Source organism: Myxocyprinus asiaticus, chromosome 2 (genome assembly GCF_019703515.2).
Source record: "Myxocyprinus asiaticus isolate MX2 ecotype Aquarium Trade chromosome 2, UBuf_Myxa_2, whole genome shotgun sequence".
NCBI classification, from domain to species: domain Eukaryota; kingdom Metazoa; phylum Chordata; class Actinopteri; order Cypriniformes; family Catostomidae; genus Myxocyprinus; species Myxocyprinus asiaticus.
The window spans coordinates 63,750,479-63,769,044 of record NC_059345.1 but is presented as its reverse complement, the minus strand read 5'-3'; the positions used below and the strand labels follow the sequence as shown (position 1 = coordinate 63,769,044).

At 39.4% G+C, this 18,566-nt stretch overlaps 1 protein-coding gene across 1 annotated transcript in view; it reads left to right on the top strand.

Annotated features, from left to right (window-relative positions):
- The first annotated feature begins 7,512 nt into the window (after window positions 1-7,512).
- The window catches only part of LOC127453106 (uncharacterized), a 28,612-nt gene continuing 17,558 nt past the window's right edge, over window positions 7,513-18,566 (top strand). Inside the window, exons 1-3 of the mRNA XM_051719218.1 lie at window positions 7,513-7,574; window positions 7,978-8,016; window positions 9,312-9,567. Of these exons, the coding sequence (XP_051575178.1) occupies window positions 7,538-7,574; window positions 7,978-8,016; window positions 9,312-9,567 (332 nt within the window). The 5' untranslated portion in view covers window positions 7,513-7,537. The remainder of the gene's footprint in view (window positions 7,575-7,977; window positions 8,017-9,311; window positions 9,568-18,566) is intronic.

Here is an 18,566-nt window from a genome sequence, read left to right as displayed (position 1 = left end):
CAAATTAATTGAAAATGTGTTTTAAGTTCATAGGAAAGAAAGTTCAATGAAGAATTTATCTGATTTTGATCAATTATTGTTGAGAATAGTTCAAATGTCTGGGTGAGAGAGACATTCTTGCAAATGTAACATGTTTAACACATAGTAATTAGGAATAAGTAATTGAAAAGACACACTTAAAGTTTAAATCTGTTTTGATCTGTTCTTTAAAACTAGATTTTGTTTTCTTTTTGGAAATCTTTAAAATCCTCAAACAGAAACAGAAACATAGAAATCAGCCATAAACTGTTAGCTGGTGATGTCTGACATTGTATCATGAGCAAGCAGAGGAAAGACACTCTCCATTATTTAATGATGACAATAATAATGATGATGATGATGATATGTGATCTACCTATTGAATACAGCCTGAAGTTAATGAATAGTGCAAATTACAATTGCCTATACACACTAACTGCAATACATGGTAGAATTACACTTTGCAGTGTTTTTGAATCTGAGGTATATCAGATTTAGTTTAATGTTAACCAAGACATAATTCAATGCATGTGTTCTGATTATATTTGCTTTATGAGAAATTTTCTTTTTCTATAGCAGACAGAGAACTCACCTGATTTCTATAAAAAAAACTGAGTTGTTCTACATTAACAGCATTAACAGCTCATGTTTCTTTTCCTTAGATATAATAACAGCTACAACAGTACTCATAATATTACTCAAACATGTTCTGTTTGCATTCAAGGCATCATTTTAATTTTTAGAGATCATATTGATTTTATCTTGACTTTATATATGTGCCAATATGTGTCTTCCAAAAGTAATGAAAACTAATCTGATTACATTACTTTCAAATTGCTGTAATTGGATTATATTACTGATTACATTTATTGTTATGTAATCTGTAATGGATTACATTACAAAAGTAACCCTCCCAACCCTGTATATACACATATATATACGCATGTATTAACAGTTCGAGCCCTCACACAGTGACGCTTAGTCCAATCCGGCCCTCGACCTAAAATGAGTTTGACACCCCTGTATAAGAGGAAGCCCAGCCCGCGGCTAGGCAGATATCCTCTAGAGACACACCATTAGGCCTCGCCTAAAAGGAGACCATGCCTCTGGTGGAGTCAATTTTAATGCAAATGTGGCACTGCATGTCTTGCTATTCGTATGCGAGCACAATGGCATCCACGATCCAATGGGAAAATCTTTGTTTGGAAACAGCCAAACCTTTTGAATGCCTGTGACACAGACAAAGAGCTGATCTGTCAGCCTAATTTGACATGTACGATCGACATATGTACAGAGCACCCTTACAGCTGTCGTGTTGTCAGATCGGATCAGGTCGTGAAAGCCTGAAGACTCTCAAGGCAAGAAAGACTGCAAGTATCTCTAGGCGATTTATGTGCCAGGTAATCTGCACACCTGTCCAGGTGGCAAAAGCCATCCATAGCACAAGACTGCCCAGCACATGTTGGAGGCATCGGTTATGACCACTCTGCATCTGGCAACTTGACCAAGTGCCACACCCTTCTGATTGAACCTAGGTGTTTTTCAGGTGGTTAACATGACCAGATAGTGCTGTGTAAACACAAGACATGAGTGACAGTGTCGCCATGTGTAACATGGCACCCTCAATTTGAGCCAGCATTGGAGAGGTCTCAAATATAGTAACCCAAGTGGGGTGACTGCTGCTGTGGTGCTTATGAAGCCCAGAGCCTGTTTAAAAAAGAATTAGCAGGAATGCCTTCTCCCGCTTGAAGGTCTTCAAGCACTGGAGAATGGATTGTGTGTGAACCTTGGTCAGGCGCGCTGACATAGGGAGCGAGCAGAGTTCATTCCTAAAAATGACACCTGGTGACTGGGCATCAGTACACTTTTCACCCTATTAACTCTGAGGCCCAAACGCTTCAAATGTAGCTATGTGAACCTGAACGTATTTGAGACAAAATCTGTCCCTGAGTGTAACAGCTCACAAACAGAAGGGAAGGAGAACACAGGGAAGCAGGTTTTTCCAGGCTCAGGTAGGACTTTTAATCGGCCACTTCAGTGCTTTACAATTTCACAAACTCGTCAGCTTCAAAGGCACGTAGTAACCTAAACACAACAGCTTCACAAACATAACAGATTAAACGTAGCAGCTTCAGGAGCACCGTGGCCTTCCTTGTACCAGACTCTCTCTCTCTCTCTCTGCTGGTGGCGTGGCTGCTTATATGCTCCTCTCCCCATGCTCACTGGAATTAGAGACAGGTTTTACACATAATCTAGCTCAGGTGCAAGTGACCTTACCACTTTCTCTCTCTCCGTACAGACATTTGACCATACCCCTGCTGCCACATATCCCCACCACCCGACTCAGGCTGGGGAGACATCCGGCCTGTCTACCACTCCCCCCCCCACTTCTGGAAAGGAAGTCAGCGACAGCCATCTGCGCTCCTGGTCTGTGGACCACCTTGAACTTAAATGGCTGAAGAGCCAGATACCAACGGGTGATCCACGCATTGGTATCCTTCATGCGGTGGAGCCATTGGAGTGGGGCGTGATCCGAGCAGAGGGTGAAGGCCCGCCCCAACAGGTAGTACTGGAGAGTAAGGACCACCCACTTGATGGCGAGGCACTCCTTCTCTACGGTGCTGTTAGTCAGCGAGAGCTTGCAGCTAATGTACAGCACTGGGTGCTCATCCCCCTCCACCACCTGTGAGAGTACGGCCCCCAGCCCTCTGTCTGAAGCGTCCGTCTTCAAGACAAAAGGGAGAGAGAAATCGGGTGAATGTAAAAGCGACCCCCCACAAAGTGCGGCTTTAACCTGCATGAACGCCTGTTGACACTGCTCCGTCCACTGGACCGGGTTCAGAGCTCCCTTTTTAGTGAGATCAGTCAGTGGGCTGGTAACATCCGAATAATTAGGCACAAATCTCCTATAATAGCCAGCCAGCCCCAGGAACTGTCTCACCACCTTTTTGGTCTTGGGCCTCGGGTCGCAATTGCTGCAGTCTTGTCAACTCCCGCGACGTCACGATTCCCCACCAGCAGCCATTTCCGGCAGGCGTCTCGGAGCCGTTGGGTGAAAGCAAATGGGCGGCCGGTCTTCTCCAGCTTCATGGACCGGAAGAGCTGCCGGTACTGCTCTGAACTATGGCCAACCCGCTGCAGGATGGACTTCTTCAGGTCTTCGTAGGCGGAGCCGGGCCGCCCACTGATCTCGCGGCCAGCTCCAGATCTCGGCAGTTCTCTCAAACAAGTCCAAGAAGAATTCCGGGTCGTCTTCCACCCCCATCTTCAGAAGTTCTCTCTGGACGGACGCTTGACCATGCCCCCGCTGCCACAGGAAGTCAATGGTATTTGGTTGCTAGGGTGCTTTAAATGGTTTCTAGGGCGTGGCTAAGTAGTTTCTAAGTGGATACTTGAAGACTGATTGCTCACCGAAGTAAAACAAGCCAACTCTCATGTCTCCAGGACATTCTGATCCGAAGATATCCCTCTCAGCCATTTTTAATGGATGTCAATAGGGCTGGTTGCTAGGGTGCTCTAAATGGTTGCTAGGGCGTGGATAGACAGTAACCAGAGTGACATATTGGCTGCTTAATAACCTGACTGAAAAGAGTCAATCCTCAAGTCTCTACGACATTCTGTTTGGAAGATATGATCCGACAAATTTCTTGCATCCTCCGAATTCCCGTGAAAGAAGGTCGCAATTGAAGGCTGCATTCAAAGTGTCCTACTCGCTTTTCTGAAACGAGACAGCCTCAATGGCGTATGCAGCCTTCCAAACAAGACACAGCCAGAGTATGGAAATTGATACCCGTTGACACATCAGAGGACCTATCAGCTTACACCATGTGATTGGATTGGCTTGACATATCACATGATAGCAAGCTGATTGGCTGAAAGATATCAAGTTCAAAGCACCTATCAACTTGCACCATTCAGAGTTTCATGCCTGAACTTAGCCATTCTAACAAGTTTAAGTGACCATGGGTGCTTCTCAGTCAGAAAACTGCAGCCTTGTAAGGCTGTGTCCTTCCTAGGCGAGTCCTTTTGAGGCTGTGGGCTAGGCTCCTCGTCAGCTTTCAGTACGAGAATGAGACGGTCTAGTAAGTGCACATGGCAAAACCCATAGACTTCAGAAAATGAGAAATATGTCCTTAATCTCTAAATTATTTTAGCCAAAAATTTTATTCACAAAGCTAGAGACACTCAAAAAAAGCCTTATATACTACATTTTGCAACACTGATCTTAGAATTTATATTGAAACCTTTTCAAATATGAAAATACGAAACCCTAGACTTGTAAAAACTATAAAACTTTTAAAGCTTTTCAAATTCATAAAATTGCCCTTTTATTTATTTCTTTTTTGTGCTTTGTATCTTCTAATTTGTTGTATTGTCTAAATGACTTGCCCTTTATGTTTTTCTACATATTGTCATTGTTGCAAATGCAAATAAAAACATGCACATGGCTGCGTCATAAAGGTTTCCTCCGCGGTCACACGACTCCCTCTTTTGGGACATTTGTAAGGGATTGTGGGTGTTTGATGGCCATGAAAGATGCACTTGATGCATCCTCCAAAATATGGCAAACAAAGGCTGCGAAACATGCAGCCTTCGAAGGTACTTGATGATGTGGCAGTCGAGATATTCAGCCTAACAAGGCTGTGGCCTTCCAATTGAGAAGCACTCCGTGTCTCCCTCACCTTTGGAATCCAGTTGATCCTCTCTGATCTGTTCAAGATGCAGTTTGCATACTTTGATGAAGGCATGGGCTGCCACAAAGCAGGCAGGTTTCCCCTCACTTTGTGCCTTTTGAATTACAGCTCTGATATCTTTGACAGCCTGAGACATGCCTTCAGCAAATATCAGACCTTTGTCATGTTATCGAAGGAAATACTTATTAAGAAATCACTGTTTTTAAATAAAGAACAGCAGTTCTGTTACACAGCAGAAACACTGCCAGTGTTACAGATTTACACACACCTGCTGAGCATATTATTTGCAATGTCTTTTGTTCCACCAGTACATTGCAACATCACAACTAAGTAATTTTCTTATCTTAACATAAAATTTTTTTGAATTTCTGCTGTAGGGCCTATAAACAATAGATGTGGCCAACATTATTTGCATAAGCAAAATAAACTTTAGGTACGTGCATGTCTATTCAAATGATTTGCAAAGCCAAGTGCGTATGAATGAGAACACTTCATAATCAGACGTTTCTTTGATATAAGGGAGCAAGAGTTCTGGGAGATTAATGTACTGTAGCTGGAGCATGAAAATCTTCACTTAAGCACATTCAGTGATGAACTTAATAGGGAGTAAAGTCAGAAAAGACTGCTCTATTTACTCAAGCAAACTTAAATTAGGGAAAATAATTGTGTGTACATGAACAACAATCTACACACAGGGTTAAACTAACCCAGATCTGTTGTGCATTTAACCGAAACATAGGCCTCACGAATTGAATATTATTATTTTCACTCTGTTAAAGGGTATTTGACAAATTAACTCTTTTTTTTTTTTCTCAACATTAAGATTTAAACTTAAAATGTACATATCTGTTTAAGGGGAAGTTTATATTTTTAGATGCTGTAATTTTCAACTTGCATTTGTTTTTAACCTCTTTGTTAATTAACTTTATGATTTGAACACTATAGTTCATGACAATGTTCCAGCGGTTTGATTAAAGTACAAAATATTCCATGTATTCTCAATAAATATGAGTTCAAATAAGCTAAAAGATGAATGACTCTAATAACATTGTTGAAATACTATAAAACTATTTTATAAATGTAAAATAGTTTTAGATGGAGTTAAGCATGTCACACCGCAGGACAGATTTAAATGAGCAGCCATTTTATAACTTTAATTAGCATATGACCTCCAGGTCCCTTGATGTAATTTGTATTATCTATATAAATTCAAACAACACCTATACAAAAACCAAGAGTTCATGGCAAATTTTCCGCAAACTTGCCGCTGATTATTTTACAAATATATATACAAATGAGCTTTGTGCAAATTTGCAGCTAGTTTTCCAGAACTCTAGATTTTTTGTAAGGGTAATGTAAGTAACTTCTAGAATCAACAAAAGAGTCTCATTCCTCCCCTTTATTTACTCCTGAACTTTGTTCCATGAAAGCTGAAGACTGATGTCTTAAGAGACTTGAGAAACTGATTTTACTGTCCATGCCATGGCCCTTGCTGACCATCGCTCATTACTTCCATAATTTCTAACTCAATTTGTAAGCCTAAAACTTTATTTATTTATTTTCGAAAACCCACACAGTATTCAGATACAACTATCTCTGTCTCTGATGTATTGTATGAATCTTTCCTCCATTTCTTTATCAATAAAATGTAATCTACCAACTTTTCAACGTTTATCAGCCCTGCATCAATCCCTTGCACATTTACTCTCACCAACTTTTCTCTGACCACCCTCACCACTATTGCTGAGTCATCATATCCCTCCATCTTATCCATCTTTCCAATTCACCTTTTATTTTACCTGTTTAACAGCTTTCTAGTGTCTGTGCCCTCTGCCCTGAAATTGGCAGCTGTCAGACCAATCCTCAAGAAGCCTGGCCTGGATTCATCAATCTTACAAAACTATAGACCTGTTTAAAATCTTCAGATTGTGGCCAAAATATTGGAGATAGTTGTTGCCGCCCAGCTACAAGCTCACTTGCTCACCATTCACCAATAATCTCTATGAACCCCTGCAGTCAGTTTTTCTTCCCTGTCACTGCACAGAGACAATAAGCAATTCTTAAGGTTGTTAATTAACTTCCTTCTTTAGCAGACACTGGAGCACTTAATATTCTTCTGCTCTAGGAACTCACCTCAGCCTTTGAAACTGTCTGCCAGAGCATTCTGCTCTCTCGCCTCTTTTCAGGCACAGCACTTAACTGGTTCAGATCATATCTGAAGGAAAGACATCAGTTTATTTTTAATTCAGAACCACAAATCATCTACTGCTTCTGTCTCACGTGGTGTTCCTCAGGGTTCAGTACTGGGTCCACTCATTTTTTTTTTAATCATTTGCATGCTTCCTCTGGGGCAAATCATAAGACAACATGGCCTTAGCTTTCAAAGCTACGCTGATGACACTCAAATGTATATCAGTTATTGTGCCAGTTTATACAGCTTTTCTGTCTCCATTACTATCTGCATGCATTCAAGATCTCAGACACTGGTTGGACTACAACTTCTCAAACCCAATGCTAGCATCGTTTGTTTTCAGTTGCCACTTGATTTAATATATTTTATTTAATGTGATGATATTCTGAAAATTTAAGTGTGACTTTTAATTGTCTTAAAGTGTCCAAATGCTTTTGGGGGCCACTGTCCATGCCGGTTCTGTGCTGCCTTTATAGTAAATATGACATAAGTCTTCAGTAAGAGAGAAAGAGAGAGAAACGGAGGAGGAGAAGTAATCATGTGATTAAAAGGTGACATCCTCCTTTAGACTGATATAATACACACTCACATTTCCCTTATCCCCTTTCCAGTAACAACTTATGTGTATAAGAAAATGATGCAGTTCTACAGGTGCCTGTTGCTTTTACTGTGTAAGTAATATTTACAAACATCTTATATGTGTATAATATTTTAAAGGTCTTCCATCTGTTTTTAGTTTTACTTATAGTTCTAGAAGCCAAACTTGTAGATAATGAAATACAGAAGACTTAAAAAGGCAGTCTAATGTGGTGTTTTTTCGTTACTTTATTTATACTTTATTTTTATCTATTTTTTTGTGCAGTTCTAGTTTAAATTTAGATTAATTCAGACTTTTCTATCCTTCTAGGTTTGCAGTATATTGTTAAATTTTGTTTTGTTTTGCCATTTGCATTATGTGTTGCTTTGCTAAACAAATCAAGATTCTCTATGAGCTCATCTGTTTGTCTAACTTTCTAATTAATGTCTAAAATTGAGCATCACCCTGTGGTAATCATTTATAATTTCTTTACAAAGGGTTTTTCTCAGTTCCAGATAAGGCAGATGGAATGGAGGGTAAGATTTCATTAATTAAACTGGATCTTTTTATTTGATTTTTTTGGTCATTAGTTTGTTTGAGAACACAACCATCAAATCACACAGTTAGCTAATGAACTGATATAATTAAAAGTATGGCATTAAATTATTACCAAAATTTTCAGAGCTCTACAGTGTGAGCATTTCAGTCGCATTTGTGAGATAAAATGACATTAAAACGATATTAATATTTAATAATATTACTATTCATCTTCATTCATCATTTTTAGTCTTTAAAAAAAAGACTCAAATGTAAAGGCATACCTTTCCTAAAAATACATTTCCAACAAAACACTTTTTGCCAAACTTGCTGACGATAGCATGATAGACCATGAATAGTTATGCAAACAGAGGGGCTTCTTCAGTTCCAGTATCAACCAAATATTTTTAAAGGGTTATGAAACACTAAACTTTAAGATTTTAATAGATATGTATGTGTTGCATATGATAGAAGACAATGTTAGCATCCTTTAATTTTAATTTTAGGAGAAAATCTGTTAATTTAAGGATTTTTTGGGCTATTTTTGTCTTCCGGGTTTAAAATCAACATCGAGTCAAGATAACAGGACGTGATGTTTCCATACAATATATTGCATCATTGCATCATCAGTGTCTCATAATTATTCATGAGACTTCGTGGTCTTAGCCTCTGATAATGCGCTCATGATTATTCATGACACCAGGTGATATTCAAACTCTCAAGCGCTTCAAGTGAGGGAGTTGTTACCGGGCCACGACTTTTGTTGTGAGCAGTCAAGACAATCTGTGATGTGGTTAACTGCATTAGTGAAATAAATCTGACTGGATCAGACTCTTTTACACTCCGTTGCTGACCACGCCCAATTTTCTGGCATTTTTTAAAACTGTGGTGAGAACTCAACTGTGAGAAACAGGGGGTTTCATGACCCTTTAAAAACCTCTCCCATCCCCAGCAACACTCAGTACTTTAAATGCTAAAATTAGTCATTTTTTAAGTTAAAATATTTTCTCCTATCCCAGCTTAATATGCCGAGACATGTGTAAGTAGCATTTGTAGGGTGATTTTCCGAAAAGCAACTGACATAGAAACATCGGCTGAACCGATGGCAGATCTTAACTTTTGCAATTTCGTGTTGTGGTGCTAATGGTGCAGAAATAACACTTCATCTTTAAGATAAAAATTCCTAATCAGAACAGAACAGAACAAAAATTAATCATGTATGATCAATGATCTTAATTATTATTATTTATTTTTTTTAACTAATACATGAAAAATGTTCCATGAAATATTCCAGAAAATGCAGCACGATTGGGCACAACCACCCAGTCCTCATTATATTATGGCTGGTATCCCCAGTATGTTATCGATGGTATACGCACCAGCTGTTCTCATACTCTACAACAGACCAACCCTTGGTGGAAATTGGACCTGCTGAAGACTTACAGTGTGAACCGAGTGCTCATCACTAACCGAATACAAGTTCCAGAGAGGTTAAACGGGGCACAGATTCGTGTTGGAAATGATGGTACAAGCCTTTACAGCAACCCCATGTGAGTCTCTCTTATATGTTATTTTATCAGTGATATACCTTATATTCAGATTCCAAAATTAAAAGCACTGGATGTGAGGTGAAATAGGTTTCAGGAGAGCAATAGGGCAATAGTGACCCCATATCCTGAAGTGTTTTTCAGATTCATTTTCTCTAGTGATTTAAAAAAAAAAAATCTTCAATAAATAGATCTAAGCCATGAATCAAACCAAACAGCTTACAGATTAATAACAACATTTCAAACTTTGAATTGATTTAAAGGATATCAAAAAGTCTCATTTCCTGCACCATCAAAATGTAATTGTTTTGCCATTCTCAACTTAGTTTGGAAGATTTCGTCACAGGCTCTGCAATCTTCACACTTAACTGTAATATGTTTTATTATACTTATAAATATGATTTTAATTAACTTAGATTACACTATCATATTAATATTATAGATCCCCTAAAGCCCAAAGTATACTTCGGTTTGACACATCGCTTAGCGTCTGCGTACAGTCGAACGCGAGCCTGTCAAAGTAAACTTCATTTTACTGTGTGCGCATACACAGGTAATTGGTACATCCGCGCCACGACTGCTATGAGATTCTGGACTCTCCTCAGGAGTTTAGACACAAAAAGGTGTCTTTATATTCTTTGGATTCGAGTTACACAAATGCAGGTATCTTCTGACTTCCTCACTGAAGCGCTCTTGACATGCACATCCATTGTTGTTGTTTCCACATTCGTCTCCTGATGTTTAACAGTGATTACATCTTCTAGCACTTCTTTCTGACCGCAATGGCTCAAATTTGAGTGCTGCCACCTTGTGGACCCACAAATTAGTGCAAATAATTCCAGGCGCATGCGTATTCTGCACATTCAAAGATGTGTGATTAGAAAAATTGGGCCACGCACAGCCAGTGATCGAGCACATTTTGCTAATGATGAAATTTGTATCACGTGTCTGACTGACCAACATAATTCATTAGCCTAACCACTTATAAACAATATAACTAGGCTTGGGATCGATGCCTTTTTCACACATCGATATTTGGATGAATTTTCTGATGATTATCAATATACAGCTCTGGAAAAAATTAAGAGACCAATCAAAAAAAAAATTACAATTAGCATCTCTACATCTATGGCAGCCATTCCATTCCAGTGTCTGTTGAATTCCAACACAAGCACACCTCATTCTACTTAAAGAGGTACTGATTAGGTGATCGCCTGAACCAAATCTTATTTAATGAGGAAAAGTGTAAAAACCAGTGCTGTGGTCATCACTATCCTCTTGCAATAGGACCAGCTGGATGGAAAAAAACAGAGCTAGTAGTACCTCAAAAGTAATTGGAATCAAAAAATAACTATTGACCATGCCAAAAAAGTTGAAAAGAAAAGTTTTCAGTTAGGAAAAGAAGGGTTCAATTCTGGATTTACTGGCAGAGGGATACAGTGAGCATCAGGTTGCTTCCATCTTTAAAATTTCAAAGACGGCGGTTAATAAGAACAGGGTAAAGCAGCAGACATTGTGAACAACAAAGCTACAGACCAGCAGAGGGCAAAAACAACTCTCCACTGACCGGGATGACTGCCAACTCATTCAAATGTCACTCAACAACCGTAGTATGACATCAAGTGCCCTACAAAAAGAATGGCAAATAGCAACTGGGGTGAAGTGCACAGTGAGGATGGTTCGAAACAGGCTCCTAGGAGCAGGGCTGAAGTCGTGCAAAGCTAGAAAAAAGCCCTTCATCAATGAGAAGCAAAGATGAGCCAGGCTGAGGTTTGCAAAAGACCATAAGGATTGGACCGTAGAGGACTGGAGTAAGGTCATCTTCTTTGATGAGTCCAGTTTTCAGCTTTGCCCAACACCTGGTTGTCTAATAGTTAGACGGAGACCTGGAGAGGCCTACAAGCCACAGTGTCTCACACCCACTGTGAAATTTGGTGGAGGATCGATGATGATCTGGGGGTGCTTTAGTAAGGCTGGAATTGGGCAGATTCGTGTTTGAGAAGGACACATGAATCAAGCCACATACAAGGTTATCCTGGAAGAAAACTTGCTTCCTTCTGCTCTGACAATTATCCCCATCTCTGAGGATTGGTTTTTCCAGCATGACAATGCTCCATGCCACACAGCCAGGTCAATCAAGGTGTGGATGGAGGAGCACCAGATCAAGACCCTGTCATGGCCAGCCCAATCTCCAGACCCAAACTCCACTGAAAACCTCTGGAATGTGATCAAGAGGAAGATGGATGGTCACAAACCATCAAACAAAGCAAAGCTACTTGAATTTTTGTGCCAGGAGTCACCCAACAGCAATGTGAAAGACTGGTAGAGAGCATGCCAAGATGCATTAAAAGTTGTGATTGAAAATCAGGGTTATTCCACCAGATACTGATTAGTTGCTAAGTTTAAAAATGAGTATTATGTTGTTTAAAAATGAATATGATCTTGTTTTCTTTGCATTATTCAAGGTCTGAAAACGTTGCATCTTTTTTGTTATTTTGACCAGTTGTCATTTTTTGCAAATAAATGCTCTAAATGACAATATATTTATTTGGAATTTGGGATAAATGTTGTCAGTAATTTATAGAATAAAACAAAAATGTTCATTTCACTCAAACATATAACTTTAAATAATAAATCCAGAGATAATTTTGCAGTGGTCTCTTAATTTTTTCTGGGATTTTTTTCAGATACAAATAGGGCTGCTTGTTGCATAGTAGTTTTTGTCTTTTCAAACATATTTCACAACACAACACAACTGTCAGGGTTATATGTTTTGTTCCATGCCATGTTTGTTCCTGTCATGTGATTTTGTCATGTGGTCCCCATGGTTTCCCTCCATGTTCATGTGTCTTGTTTTCATTGGTTCATTGTCTTATTATTAGTTCAGTCTTGTGATTGGTTGTCTTGTTTACTTGTTACCCATGTCTGTGTATTTAAGCCCTCATGTTTGCCTTTGTCTCTTGTCAGGTATTGTGAATGTAACATTGTAGGATTGGTCATGTCACGTTCATGGTTTTTGTTCACGTTTGGAGTTACGGGTTTTGGATTACATGATTGATAATAAACTGCACTTGAGTTCATCACAAATCATCGTCTTTGTCATTGCCAGCGGCAACGTTACAACAACTTTGGTTAAGTGTGAGTGGCAGGGTAAATTAAAGGTGGTTACACATCAGACGCATCTGGCAGATGACATGGCGCATTTTAAAATTCGTAACAATTATTTTATACGAAGGAACGCCCACACCGGCAATGCTCAGCATCAAAATTCTGTGGTGCCACGGAGCATAACTCGTATAGTTTTCCATTAAATTTGACCCAAATCATTATCAAAGATTATTTACTCAAGCCATAGCTGAATGATTGTCTATGATATATGAAAGATACATATACTTAGTATCATCATCAACATCACTATGTTCATTCTTGAAGTACAAAAATCTTCTTAACTTTGGACTGCCATCTATTGCGCTGCATCAGCTCATTCTCTGTGTGTGTGATACCGGTGCTTTTCCTACCTGCTTCAGTAAATGTTATATCACCCTCTTGTCTGTAAATGTATCCAAACATTTTGTTTATTTTTAGCAGAGGTTGAACACATATGTACAACAGATAAGGTAGAAACACATAACATTTAATAAATAAATATATACAGTGGTGTGAAAAAGTGTTTGCCCCCTTCCAGATTTCTTATTTTTTTGCATGTTTGTCACACTTAAATGTTTCAGATCATCAAACAAGTTTAAATATTAGTCAAAGATAACACAAGTAAACACAAAATGCAGTTTTTAAATGAAGGTTGTTATTATTAAAGGAAAACAAAATCCAAACCTACATGGCCCTATGTGAAAAAGTGATTGCCCCCTAAACCTAATAACTGGTTGGGCCACCCTTAGCAGCAACAACTGCAATCAAGCATTTGCAATAACTTGCAATGAGTCTTTTACAGCGCTGTGGAGGAATTTTGGCCCACTCATCTTTGCAGAATTGTTGTAATTCAGCCACATTGGAGGGTTTTCGAGCATGAACTGCCTTTTTAAGGTCATGCCACAGCATCTCTATTGGATTCAGGTCAGGACTTTGACTAGGCCACTCCAAAGTCTTCATTTTGTTTTTCTTCAGCCATTCAGAAGTGGACTTGCTGGTGTGTTTTGGATCATTGTCCTGCTGCAGAACCCAAGTTCGCTTCAGCTTGAGGTTACGAACAGATGGCCGGACATTCTCCTTCAGGATTTTTTGGTAGACAGCAGAATTCATGGTTCCATTTATCACAGCAAGTCTTCCAGGTCCTGAAGCAGCAAAACAGCCCTAGACCATCACACCACCACCACCATATTTTACTGTTGGTATGATGTTCTTTTCTGCGGTGTTACTTTTACGCCAGATGTAATGGGACACACACCTTCCAAAAAGTTCAACTTTTGTCTCATCAGTCCACAGAGTATTTTCCCAAAAGTCTTGGGGATCATCAAGATGTTTTCTGGCAAAAATGAGATGAGCCTTAATGTTCTTTTTGCTCAGCAGTGGTTTTCGTCTTGGATCTCCATTTTTGCCCAGTCTCTTTCTTATGGTGGAGTCATGAACACTGACCTTAACTGAGGCAAGTGAGGCCTGCAGTTCTTTGGATGTTGTTGTGGGGTCTTTTGTGACCTCTTGGATGAGTCGTCGCTGCGCTCTTGGGGTAATTTTGGTCGGCCGGCCACTCCTGGGAAAGTTCACCACTGTTCCATGTTTTCGCCATTTGTGGATAATGGCTCTCACTGTGGTTCTCTGGAGTCCCAAAGCTTTAGAAATGGCTTTATAACCTTTTCCAGACTGATAGATCTCAATTACTTTCTCATTTGTTCCTGAATTTCTTTGGCTCTCGGTATGGTGTCTAGCTTTTGAAGATCTTTTGGTCTACTTCACTTTGTATACACTTTTTCAGGCAGGTCCTATTTAAGTGATTTCTTGATTGAGAACAGGTGTGGCAGTAATCAGGCCTGGGTGTGGCTAAAGAAATTGAACTCAGGTGTGATAAACCACAGTTAAGTTATGTTTTAACAGGTGGGGCAAACACTTTTTCACACAGGGCCATGTAGGTTTGGATTTTGTTTTCCCTTAATAATAACAACCTTCATTTAAAAACTGCATTTTTTGTTTACTTGTGTTATCTTTGACTAATATTTTAACTTGTTTGATGATCTGAAACATTTAAGTGTGACAAACATGCAAAAAAATAAGAAATCAGGAAGGGGGCAAACACTTTTTCACACCACTGTATATATATTTTTTTTGTCCTAACTTTGTAAGTATGTAATTCTGGTTCTGTTCACCCTATCTCCCCTATGGGCACCACACCTATTGTTTCATCGAATATCTCTGCCTCTGAGGGGACTTTCCTCGGAGATTCCTCCCTCTGCGATAATATTCAAACTTTTATCACCAATAGTTGGTTTGTTTGTTTGTTTAGCATGTTTTCCTGCTGGACTGCATATTTTGTTCTGGACATCTAAGACGTAACATTGGATTATTCACCTAAGCAAGCTCACAAACAAGTAAAAAATGGCTCATTTTGTATTTGCATTCTGTATGCCGCAACGCAGTAAATTTGATCTTTTCCATGGAAAAAAAGTTTTTGTCCTAACCAGCTGCAACATGTGACAAGCAACAGGCATTCTATTTTTGAAATGGTTTCTATTTCTTCGACGTCATGCCGTGCAGCCCAGTCAACGAATGGGTCTAAAATTATTCTTATAACAGTATGTTAAAGCCGGCATCTCACTAGCCGGTTCAGAACAACTTTTGGCCGATGGTGTCACACACCTACTGAATGTTGTTCTTGAGGTGACGTCTCGCTCTCTTCAGTTGGGGCTCTGTCACACACACACATTAGAATAGAATGGCAGAGGGGTGACATACCGGCTCATTCTGACTTTCTCTCCGTTTCCTTGTCATTTGGAGATCGGCAAAATAACAAGAGAAGTGAATTTGGACACGATTCATTATGTAACTTTTCCCTGTGTATGTGTGTGATTGTGTTTCCATCCCTTCAGGGTTTGCCATAGAAAGTGTATGGTCATACACAGCTTTAGTGAGAAAATTAGTTGCATTCAATAAACATACTGTTCCATCTGTGATTGCTCTGATTTCTACATTTTATTGTCAATTGTCCTCATTTTAGAGTATGAATATTGTGGTGTCACATCACGTCTAGTGTGGACAGACAGATTGCTTGTCGCTGGAATCTTATCGCATCCTATCTGGTTAGGACAAGGTGTAAGGTAAAATCACATTCCTGAGAACGGGAGCTTTCATTTTTGATATATGAATAGTCCATTTAAGTGCTATGTGAAAGACTTTTACATATTCATATTCATATCTCTACCACATTACCTCTAGGTGGCGCTTATTTGCGCACAGATGTTTTCAGCCCTTATATTGTTATTTTATGTGACCTAAATGCAAAAGTGATGATGTTCTATGAAAAATTCTAAGCTTTTAAATGATACCATATATGCATGTATCCAGAGACTTTAACTTTTTAAGCGTAAACGTATTTTGTGATATAGTGCCCCCCTATGGAACCCCCTGTGGACCCACCTCGATAAGTGATGGAAAGCTATGTCCTCCATCTATTTTTAATCTGATTTGTTACACACAGTCAGTTCAGGCCCACCAATGCATAGTCCACAATGCAGGCAAGGAGAGCAAATTGTGTCCATATCTCCAAATGAGTCTGAAGCTGGCAGGAAGAAAGCGGCCGCCTTCATCATGCAATATGAATCGTTCTGGAACCAGCTGGAACCATGAGCTGTCTATCCACAATTGAATGGCATAAATTCTGTAAATCCGTATTGCTCTGAATCTGTGCAGATCTGCCAACAGTGGATGTGACATGAGTGTCACCAGGCCTGGAAAGAAGCTTCCTGTCACGAGCCATGGCAATATCCCAGTTCTGGGAATGTTTTTCTTCATCACATCTTCAGTAACACCAATGATCTTCTCAACTTCTCCATCAGAATTGTTTCTAAATATATTGAAAGTCTGTTTTAGAACCTCAGTCAGCTCGATGCAATCAGTTACTGATATAGACAGAGACTGGATTTGGTGACAAAATCACTGACATTAAATAGTTTAGAAAATGCAACAGTTAATCTCTTGTTCTGTATTTGTAGCAGGAGGGAATCTGCTTCTACCTGGGTCTAACCGAAACGGTCTGCAAACTCAGACAGTGTTTTCAGTATGGCACTATGAAGTTAATACTCTACTGACCAAGTCAGATTTTGAGCTCCATCGGAAATCTGTTGAACACACAAATTCCAGACAAGGTCTGTTGGGGTTCAGCTCTTTCTGAATTTCTAGAAAACGTGCATATCTGTTTGTTACTTTCTTAAAATGATGCAGAGAGTTCAGAATTTCAAAGAGAGTGGTGACACTGGGAAATATTTTGGAAACTGTAGAAAGCACAAGATTTAAACAATGAGAGCTGCAATCAATGTACATACACCCAGGGGTTGTGTTAACTAAACATTCTCCATTATTTACCTTTTTTTTAAACTCTGAAGGTAATTCCAAATTCTGACAGATAAAAAAGGAACAAGAAAATTTTTTTTTGCCTACTGCATCAGTTTTGACTTTACTCTCAATCTCCTGCTGTGTGTGCCATATTTCTTGATCCAATCACAAGTGGACAGGCGCCACCACCACACCTGATAATTTGCATCTCTTGACCACTTGTGTTGGGATTTCAAGTGGAGGGTTTCTGATTTCATGACTGTGTCACTGGTCCTACTCAACCCACACCAAGCGGGATTTGAACTGGTGATCCCCACGATGGAAATCAGACACGCTATCAAGGAGGCTAGAAAAGCCATGGCCCCAAGCCTCAGACACTAGTGCATCTCTTAACCCCAGGAGAGTGAGGTTTACACACTGCACAGCTGTCATATACCAGCTGCCGTTAAAACTGCACACATCAATCATTACGTCAGTGTGTTAATGCATGATAATAAAGTGCAAAAGTAAGCAAAAGTATAAGAACATAAAGAAAGTGCAAAAAAGTGTCCCATCCAACTGCCAATTATAATTGCATTTAATTAAGGGCTGTGGTGAACAATCAGACAAAATGAAATTCTAGGAATATCAGATTATTGCATGGCCCATTTCTAACTGTCAAGGCAAGAAAAGAGGCTCCATTTTGATTGGATCATGGTAGACCAACACAAACAGTTGCCAAGCAGCCATCAGATAAGCTGCTCAGACAACTACCAGACACCTCAGTCTCGGGCACGACCTGAGAGACACTAACAGAATACGAAACATCTGCAGTTCTGTGTCTCCCGTCCAGAGACACACAAACAGAATATCCAACATCATGAGTCTCCACTTCACAGATAAAGAGAGAATAACAGACCATCTTTGTCTCCATCAGACAGTAGAAGATCGACTAAGTCTCACTACAAGAAACAATAACAACGCCAAGTTCTGAGTCTCTATACCAGGGAGATTAAAAAAAACAAAAAAACAAAACAAATATGTGACTAGCTTTAGCTCTGGTGAGCAAACCTTCTCTTCAAGTTTCGTGCATCTGCATGTTACAGATAAAGACACTTGCTCTGACATAAGGACTGTATATCTGCATGTCACAGATTGCAAGAACCCTAAAGGTGCTTCCAGGAGATCAGCATTCCTCAGCTCCTTTGTGTTCAAGCCCCTTGAAACGGAATCCAGCTCCTTCCCCACTGTAACATGGCCCAAACCACCAGTGGAAGATGTCACTATCACTGAACCCATCGATCGATCAAGCAGAACGTAAATATATCACTATCCATACTTCTCTCCAGAGACCTTGGCATTAGTGTATACTATCAGTTATGATTTTCTAATGTTCTTTAGATTGCATAACCTGTGTATAAAATGTTTAGCAAATATTAGAAATAAGGGTTTTACCTTATTAATTAACAGAGAAACAGCAATTTATCTTTCCATAAGATAATATTAGTAATTCTCTGCCATTGCTA